This window comes from Sciurus carolinensis, chromosome 4, assembly GCF_902686445.1.
Source record: "Sciurus carolinensis chromosome 4, mSciCar1.2, whole genome shotgun sequence".
Lineage (NCBI taxonomy): Eukaryota > Metazoa > Chordata > Mammalia > Rodentia > Sciuridae > Sciurus > Sciurus carolinensis.
Window position 1 is genome coordinate 116,607,263 of NC_062216.1, and position 9,824 is coordinate 116,617,086.

At 44.8% G+C, this 9,824-nt stretch overlaps 1 protein-coding gene across 3 annotated transcripts; it reads left to right on the forward strand.

Moving 5' to 3' along the window:
* The first annotated feature begins 5,753 nt into the window (after nt 1-5,753).
* On the forward strand, nt 5,754-9,441 carry Coq10a (coenzyme Q10A). 3 transcript variants are annotated; one of them, XM_047549585.1, is made up of 6 exons: nt 6,130-6,292; nt 6,446-6,529; nt 6,658-6,804; nt 7,734-7,926; nt 8,130-8,231; nt 8,624-9,441. In XM_047549585.1, the coding sequence occupies exons 1-6, from the start codon at nt 6,255-6,257 to the stop codon at nt 8,789-8,791; spliced, it is 732 nt and encodes a 243-aa protein (XP_047405541.1). In that variant the 5' UTR covers nt 6,130-6,254; the 3' UTR covers nt 8,792-9,441. The 3 variants fall into 3 exon arrangements, with proteins under 3 accessions (XP_047405540.1, XP_047405541.1, XP_047405542.1); XM_047549584.1 differs by lacking the exons at nt 6,130-6,292; nt 6,446-6,529 and adding an exon at nt 5,754-6,105; XM_047549586.1 differs by lacking the exon at nt 6,446-6,529 and having other exon boundaries at nt 6,132-6,292.
* Nucleotides 9,442-9,824: the final 383 nt, after the last annotated feature.

Sequence of the window (9,824 nt, forward strand, 5' to 3'; positions counted from 1 at the left end):
CCCCTAAAAGGGCGGGAGTGGTGGTGCTTCCCCTCCCCCATTGGAGAGGCAATCCAATTGGAGCAACCAATCAGAGAACAACTGGCTGGAGGACACCCCAGCCCAGAGAGGGGAAAGGAAATAAGTGGAGATTTAAAAATTGGTACAATTTACAAAAGATGATTTAGGGTCCTGTTCAGACCTTAGCAACTTAATACGCTGAAGGGAACACTTGGGGAAACGTATAGAAAGTTGGCCCCCTATGCAGGCAATAAATATAAAAGATTTAAAAGTTCTCCCTTGCCTTCAATATCTTGATTCTTGCTGGAAAGATACTCAAGACCGGTAACAGTGCTTTTCTTCTGGAGAGAAAAACTAGGGATAAGGAAATGAAGAATAATAGGAATTACCTATCGCTATATACTTTTTAGAATTTTGGGGAGCCAGGGAAGATGTAGCTCAGTGTCACAGTGCTGAAATTAACATGCACAGATCCTGGGTTCTGGGTTCCGTCCCCTGCACCACACACACACACACACACACACACAGGGAAAAAAATTAGAATTTAAAAAATTTTTATCATATTGAAAATAAAATTTTAATTTTTTCTTAAGTGCTGGGGGTGTTGCTTAGTAATATAGTGCTTGTCTAGCATATGTAAGGACCTTGGGTGTGATCCCCAGCACTGCAAAAGCAAAACAACACAAATATTTCTTAAAACCTAATTTTCTAGGAAGTCCTCCCTGGTTAACAGTTCTCCTGAACTCTTAGCTGCATAGACTTTTGTTTCTCATTTCATGTTATATTTGTATGACATGCCAGGTGTTTGTCATTTCTGAATGAATTTTAACCTCCTTATTAGCCAGAGGCTCTTTTTTTTTTTTTTTTTTTTTTTTTTTGTGGAGGGAGTGGGTGCTGGGGATTTAGCCCAGAGACACTTTACCAGTGAGCCACATCCCCAACCCTTTTTATTTATTTTTGTTTTGAGATGGGGTCTCACTAAGTGCTGAGGTCCTTGCTAAGTTGCTCAGTGAGACCGGTCTCGAACTTGTGATTTTCCGATTTCAGCCTCCCAAGTCACTAGGATTACAGGTGTACGCCACAGATGTTTTCTTCCTAATACAGTATATTGTTGATTCAATTCCCAGTACTGGGGGGAAAAAAGTTCTTTTTAGCTCTAGCAGATCAGCACATAGGAAATAGGTCCTTAATATTTGATAATGAAGGGACTGAGGTTGTGGCTCAGTGGTAGAGCACTTGTCTAGCATGTGTGAGGCACTGGGTTAGATTTTCAGCACGGCATATAAATAATAGTCCATCAACAACTAAAGAAAAAAAACTTTAAAAAAATTGATGATGAAGAAGAGGAAAAAGGAGGAGCTGAGGTAATAAAAAATGAAGGTAGCTGAGAATCAGAAGGATTTGGTGTTTGAACTTGTCGGCTTGGCTGTTGGATATGAAGGATCTTCCAGGAAGGGCTAAGCTAGGATATGGCCCAGAGGAGGGGAGGAGGGGAATACATGGTCTCCACTGCCCAAAATAACTCTTGGTAACCTGAGGAATTGGAGTCAGAGGTTGAGCTGAGGTCACGTGCCTGGCTCTGGCACAGGGGTTGAGGTGAACAAGGGAGGTTGCCATCCTGGTTCTCTAGGCAGCTAGAAACTGGGGAAAGGGCTACAAGGGTTATCTATTTAATTATTCTAGTTGTAGATGGACAGAATGACTTTATTTTATTTTTATATGGTACTAAGGATCAAACTCAGTGCCTCACACATGCTAGGTGCTCTACCACTGAGCTGCAGCCCCAGCCCTACAACGATTATTTTTAATATTATTCAGAGCAAGAAAGTGATATGATATAGGTAACATTGGTACTTCCAGGGCTCAGTGTGATACACAAAGGTGACAAGAGGAGGAAGACAGAACTGGAAAGTTCTCTCTTTTCTTTCTTCTTCTTCTTCTTTTTTTTTATACTGGGGACCAGGGGTGCTCTACCACTTGCTACATCCCCAGCCCTTTTTACTCTTTATTTTGATACAGGTTCTCACTAAATTTCCAAAGTTAGTCTCTAACTTGCAATTCTTCTGCCTTAGACTCCCCATTTTGCTGGGATTACAGGTATGTACCACTGCACTTATCAACAAAACCTTCCTATGCGACAGTCCTGGATTTAACTATTGAATTTATATTTATCTCTAGGAGTTAAGCTTTGCTTTTCATTCTTTTAAAGACTCACAATGTGCAGAGTACAGTACTAAGTGGTTGGGAGGTAGAAACTTCTAAATTGTGGTGTCTTGTTTTTGAGGAGTTTACAATTTAGAAGAACGCACATATACACATGAAATAAATATAGGATACATGTTAGTTTACATGGAATTATGTGTTCAGGGTAATGTTGAGGGGTGGGTTCAGTCAAGTGGGTCTTCCTGGAGGAGGTACATTTTTAGTCAGTACTCAAAGGCAGTTATTGATAGAGAATGGCATGGACATAAGAGGGAATTGGTTGTTTCAAGCACAGGGAAAGGTTTAAGTGGCAGTAATTAGCTAATCTAATTAGTAGGGGGACAGCAAGCAAATTGCTTGTCAGGCCTGTTGGACCTTGGGGATTCTGCAGCACTTAACTCGGTTAAGGCAGTACGTTAATGAGGTCACAGTTCAGTCATGTATCCCAGTTAATTTCTGTCTTTTCTCAACCAGATCCTTACTCCTCACACTAAGCAACTGTCTCACAGTCCCTTAGTCAGAGGAGGTTGAGCCAGATGAGAGTAGGTTAGAAAGAGTAAGTCTGTCCCTCAAGGTCATAGGCCCATCTGAGAGTGACTTCAGATTACCATCCCATCTTTGAACTGGAAGAAGATACTATACCATGGTGGTGGAGAGAAGTGATAGGGTATGAGGATATAAAAGGCCCTCTCTGAGTACTAGGAGAAAAGATATTAGCAGAGTTAAAGAAATGAGGCTGCCTGCAGTGGCACATGTCTATAATCCCAGCTACTTGGGAGGCTGAGGCAGTAGGATTGCAAGTCCGAGGCCTGCCTCAGCAATTTAAGGAGGGTCTAAGCAACTTATTGAAACCCTGGCTCAAAATAAAAAATAAAAAAGGATGGGGATATGGCTCAGTGGTTAAGCACCCTAGATTCAATCCCTAGTACAAAAAAAAAAAAAAAAAAAAAAAATTGTTTCCAGATGGGTACAGTGGCAAATGCCTGTAATCCTAGCTACACAGGAAAGTGAGGCAGGAGGATCACAAATTCAAGGCCAGCCTGGGTAATTCAATGAACCCCCATTTCAAAAAGAAAAATTTAGCCAGGTGTGGTGATGCAACTTGGCAGGCTGAGGCAGGAGGATGGCAGGTTTGAGGACAACTTAGTGAGGCACTCAGGAATTTAGCAAGACCCTGTCTCTAAATAAACTATAAAATGCGCCAGGGATTCCATCAGCACCCCTTGGTTCAATCCCTGGTACCAAAAAGAAAAAGAAAAGAAAAAAAAAAAAAGAAAAAGGCCTGGAGATGTAGTTCACTGGATTAAATCCCCAGTACCATAAAACAAAGAAAGTTGATAAAACATTAAAACATATTCATTTGATCAATTTTTTTTTTTTTAACTGGGGATTGAACCCAGGGACACTTAATCTCTGAGTCACATCCCTAGCCCTTTTTTATATTTTATATTTTGCTTAGAGCCTCACTAAGTTGCTGAGGTTGGCTTTGAACTTGTGATCCTCCTGCCTCACCCTCCCAAGCTGTTGGGATTACAGGTATGTGCCACCGTGCCCAGCTCATTGGATCAATTTTTTTATGCTGGGGATAAAATCCAGGGCCTCAAATATGCTAAATGGGCTCTATAACCAAACTACACCCCCAGTAGTGTTTATTAATAAGTGTTTATTAAACTAGTAATTGAGTACTATAGAGGTAGAACAGTGGTTTGGGAGGGCTGGTGGGGTGTAGTTCAGTGGTAGAGAATGTGTTTAGCATGCAGTGAGGTCCTGGGTTCAATTCCCAACTCCCTCCCAAAAAAGTGGGGATGGTCCTGGTGTTCATCCAGACATAGGCTCCATCTTTACTACTTAATTGTGTGAAGTTTCTGCTGTTTAAGGATAAAAGTACCTTCCTAACAAACGTAAAATGTATGCCCTCCAGTTCAAGGGATAGTTCCTGCTAACTTGAAATCCAGATAAAATGGGTTTAAACTGGGTGCAGTGGTGCATTCACTCACTCCTGTAATCCCAGTGCTGGGGAGCATGAGGCAGGAGGATCCCAAGTTCGAAGCCAGCCTCAGCAACTGCGAGGTGCTAAGCAACTCAGCAAGACCCTGTCTGTAAATAAAATACAAAACAGGGCTGGGGATGTGGTTCAGGGATCAAGTGCCACTGAGTTCAGACCCAGATCCACCCCACCTCCGCCAAAAAAAGAAATGAGTTTAAATGTTCAATCAAATCATATCTAGTGGAAGTCCCCAAAGTAGTGCCAATCTCAAGGGGTCAAGAGGTAGGGGAAGTTGGAGGATTTATGTTTTTTTTTCCCCCTTACTGTGTGTGTGTGTGTGTGTGTGTGTGTGTGTGTGTACTGGGGATCGAACCCAGAGGCCATCTACCATTGAGCTAGATTCCCCCTCCCTTTTTTTTTTTTTTTTTGAGATAGGTCTTGCTAAATTTCCTAGACTGGCTTTGAACTTGCCATCTTCCTGCCTCAGACTTCCAAATTGTTGGGATTACAAGCATGTCTGATGGCACCTGGCACTTTTTTCTCCTTCCATGCTGAGGATAAAATCCAGGGCATTGTGTGCTAAGCAGGTGTTCTGCCACTGTGCTAAATCCCCAACCCAGAGTTGGAAGATTTATATCTATTTCCAGACCCCTGTTTCTGGGAAAGATGTCTTTCTTCCACACCTATTAGACCTGCATTGAAATGAGTCATTATTTTATCCCCTGCCCTTTTCCCACTACCACTACACCCAGAACAGGCAAAGCTCTTCGGAATGTGGAGAGCTTGACTAAAGATTTAGAAAGCAAGATTTAGAGAAGAAAGCTTGCACTGTAACAGCATAAACATCTTATTGAGCAGTAGGTGTCATTAGTCTTAAAATGTCCTTCCACTCCACCATGGGGAGGATTTCAGTTGCTTTTGCACCCACCTAGATCTACTCTCTTTCTCACTGCTGATTTCTTTTTCCTTTCTCTCTTTTTTTTTCTTTTATTGTCCTCACTCTATCAAGAGCAATTGTTTTCTCCATGAATCATGAAAAGAAGTATACTGATACTTCATTGCCTGAGTTTCTGTGAGGTCTCATTCTTCATTGAATGCACACTTTTCCAAACAAAGATGATTCTCTCCTCTAAAAGTAAAGCTGTCACTTACTACCGCAACTTCTTTCTATAAATATAAAGAGAAAACTATGCAGTGTTAGACCAGAGCTTGGAACATTAATTTCTTTTTCCAAAGACATAAAGCACAGCACCAGGCACTGTGAAGGCCACAAGGATGAACAGAACTTCTAACCATAAAGGTAGAATATGATAAAGAATTTAAGAGGTGTTCAGAGGATTCACAGACATCTGCTGTTGACACGACCACAAAGTCGCCTCTGTGCCTACGTATTCGGTCCTGTGACCACAGACTCGCCAAGAAATTTCTGGTTGGTGACCTCGCTCCCCTGAGCTCTCTTCGTTGCCTCTCAAACGCACACCCAATGCCCTTTCTCGCTAGAGATGTGAAACTACATCTCCCGACAGGCAGCGTTGTTCCCTTCCTCCCTCTCCGGGTCCCAAGCCCTGGCAACGGCGTGACGTGAGGGTACCGGGAGCTGCGGTTACGGCTTCAGTTCTAGCCTACCCGGTGGCCCGGGCGGGAGCACGGCGGGAGGAGCCGCTGCCCCACGCCACCCCTGCGCTCCGGGGTGCTGAGCTAGCCGGGTGGCCCTTCCTGTTGCTCCTGCCCTGGAGTGAGGAGGGAGCAACCTGCGTCAGAGCGCCCGGGAGGGTCGCGCGCATGGCCTCTGCGGGCGCGCGGCGGCTCCCGGCCGGGACGCGCACGGTGGCCCAGAGCTGTGGCGGCCTCTCGATCCGCCAGGGCGCGCGCCCGGCCCCGCCCCCAGGCCCTTCGCGACCGCTGCGACCAATGAGGTGAGAGGGAGGCGCGAGCGTCCGCTAGGGAGCGAAGGGGTTCCGCCAGCACCCCGAAGTTCCTCTGTGGAGGGTGGCAGTCCTGGGATGCGGGCGAGGCAGGGGCTGGCAGTGGTGGTGCCCTGGAAGCTAAAGTAGAACTTTGGAGAATGCTTTTGCAAATTATACGCGAGGGGAAGTGCTGCGGGTGGGTGCCAACCACTTTTTGGCCCTCGTGGATGCCCTGGCAATAACGGGTCCGGCGGGGCTTGCGGGTAGTGATGCCTCCTGAGTTTTGCTTTCAGCAGTAGCGTAGCCCCATAGGCAATTGGCTCTTCGCATGCACCCATCATTTTCCCAGCCCCACCCCGAGTCCTGTCCTCAACCGCCCTCGACCTTTCGCACTCGTGACTGCCTGGCGGAGGAGCTCGGCGAACTGCAGCAGGTGCTGGGGAAAAAGCTAGTCTGGACGACCTTCCTCTGGGATGTCCCCCTCTTCCCCTTCACCTGGAAATGGTTGACGAATACAAAAAAAGATAGTGACGTTGCCTTTCCCTTTCTTATTGGCCTTAGGTTTCTGATCTCCTGCAGCCTCTTCTTGCCCCGAGCAACCCAGGTCTCGGCAGCTGAAACTGGCTTAACTCCCAGTCGTTCCTTCATGGGCTTTGCTGCCCCGTTCACCAACAAGCGAAAGGCTTACTCAGAGCGTAGGATCATGGGGTGAGCATCCTCTTCTGCCCTTCATCTCTCTACCCCTCTTCCTCTCCAAATAACCATGCCCAGGATGTAATAAGGGTACCAGTGGTGGACAAGATTCATCCCTGGCCACCCTCCTTCACAGTTATATTACTGATCCTTTATCCTCCCCTGCATCCTTCTAATCTCAATTTCCCTCTTTTGTTCCTGTGCACGTGCATTAAGTGAAATAAGCCTAGAGCTGGACCTTATGGCTAGAATATAACACAATGACAGGTTATTATTTCTCTGGTAACTTTCTAAAAACAGTATAAGTGTAGTAACCAGGCTGCTTAGGTATTTTACATAAAATGTCTCATTTAATTCTCATAACAAACCTATGAACTTCCAATTTATAGATGAGAAAATGGAGACACAGGTTATTTACCTAGGGTCACACTGTTAGAAAGTTGTAGAGCTGAGATCTGACCCTTATGATCAATAGTAAAACTGACCCCCTCTTATCCTTAAAAAGTCCCTCTCAGGGGCTGGGGAAATAGCTCAGCTGGTAGAGTGCCTGCCTTGCAAGCACAAGGCCCTGAGTTCGATTCCCAGTACCAAAAAAAAAAAAGTCTCTCTTAACATAAAAATAATGAATGTAAAAGCATTCTGCAACTTACAAAATATAAGGTAAATTAACATCATGGGGACTTGGCTTTTGGAAAGTCTTTCATCCAGTCTTAAGATCTCTAGTTTCGGGGCTGGGAATATAGATCAGTTGGTAGAGTGCTTGCCTTGCAAGCCCTGGGTTCTAATCCCAGCACTTAAAAAAAAAAAAAAACAAAAAAAAAAAAAACAAGATCTCTAGTTTAAGGTGTATGATTAGTGGGCAAAGTATGAGTTCAGGGGCAATGGCAAGGAAGAACCTGGCCCAGCTGGCAATTTCTTGGCCTCTCTGATTCCTTTTCCCCTAGGTACTCAATGCAGGAGATGTATGAAGTGGTGTCCAATGTCCAGGAGTATCGAGAGTTTGTGCCCTGGTGTAAGAAGTCTCTGGTGGTATCCAGCCGTAAGGGTCACCTTAAGGCCCAGTTGGAGGTTGGCTTTCCACCTGTCGTGGAACGTTACACCTCTGCAGTTTCCATGGTCAAACCTCACATGGTTAAGGTGAGGCCTGCCTGGAAGGGATTGACCTGGAAGTTTTTTCTCTATCTCTTAGCATTTTCACATTTAAAGTCTATTTTGGCCTTCCTTATAATGACTTTATCATAACATATCAAGTATTTCCTCAATATTAGAAGAAAATTGGTTTTTAATTTCTTCTTATTGCCTCCTATATGTAGTGATATGACTTAACTGTCTTATTCTAGGCTGTTTGTACTGATGCCAAGCTCTTCAACCACTTAGAGACTATTTGGCGATTCAGCCCTGGTATTCCTGCCTACCCCCGAACCTGTACTGTGGACTTTTCGGTGAGTCAGACTTTTAGCCCAGGTCTAAAACTGGGTGAGGACAGAGCTGAGGCACTGTGACAAAGTTATTCTTTTTCTTTTTTTTGCGGTGCTGGGGATGGAACCCAGGGACTTGTGCTCGTAACGCAAGCACTCTGCCGACTGAGCTATCTCCCCAGCCCAAGGTTATTCTTTAAGTATAGTTAGCACTAAGCCTTTACTAAGTTGACAATTTCCACAGGTCTGAGTTTGTATTTAGACTTCTACTCTGCTCAGTCCTAAATCAGGGCTTTTGAGGGGGGCTAAGGAACTGGAGGAACTGGGCAGAAAAGGCACTGAGGAACAGTATCCTTGCATTTGCCCATGGACAACCTAACATGATCTTGAAGAATTTGTCTCTTCCACATTCTCAGATTTCCTTTGAATTTCGTTCTCTGCTGCACTCCCAGCTGGCCACCATGTTTTTTGATGAGGTTGTCAAACAGAATGTTGCTGCCTTCGAGCGCCGGGCAGCCACCAAGTTTGGTCCAGAAACAGCCATCCCCCGCGAACTGATGTTCCATGAGGTGCACCAGACTTGAGGCAAAAGATTGTTCCCTAGTCTCTCCTGTCCTCCCCCTTCCCACCCAATTTTCTTATTTATTTGGCTTGGCTCCTGCTCCAGTCTGAGAGGAGTCTATTCATGACACTGTTCCCCTCAATTCCCCAGAAGTTGGGCTTTACACTGACTGGAAATGTTGGGGGGAAAAGGCAGGGAGTATGAATATGGAAATGAGACATGCCTAGGAAAGGGTCAGGTTTATCCTGAAAGTTCCATATGCCTGCAACCTTTTTACACTGAATTAGGATCAGGACTGTGTGGTTCTCTGGGCCCTGTTAAGAGACCATAGTATCTGACCAGAGGAAGAGAGCAACTTCTTGAAGGCTTGAATAAATTAAGCTTTTCCTCTGGCACAGAGGTACTGGGTGGTATGTAACTTTTGCCCGGCTTGAGATTCCTCAGGAGAAAAGGCAACCTGCCCCCAGCTTGAAATCTGTATTGCCTCAGTTTTAAGAATATTTCCGTGCTGCCTTGCTAATAGAGTGAGGAGCTGTATCACCATCACAGCGACAGGGCCAAGGAGAAAAAAATCACTGAACAAAGCTGTCCTTGTACTCTTGGGTGGTACCATATTCCTCCACTTGGCCTGAGTTTTTATAAAATTTGAATAAATTTTGAGTGTGAATTTGACTTTTTTGTATTGTTTCTTGGGCAAAACAACATAGATACAGCAGAGTTTAGAAGAAAGTCATGGCTTCCTTCCCTGGGGGAGTAAAGGTGTAAAAAGGCCTCTTGGACACAATGTCCCTGCTAACTATAGTAGCTCATTCTACATGCCAGGATCTAGTATCCACCTCCTTACCTATTTATAGCCTTTTTCAGATCAGTTTCAGGTGTCTTAGAACAGAATCACTGGTTTCACACTTTCTATATATCTGATACCCTCAGGACCACCCTTTATTGTTTGGGGGAACTCCTTAAGGAAAGCTGCAAAGAGTTGGCACTCCAAGATATACCAGAGCCCTCTAGTGTTCAGGTTTAGCTAGCAGTCCTAACCCATTTGTCCTTGATGT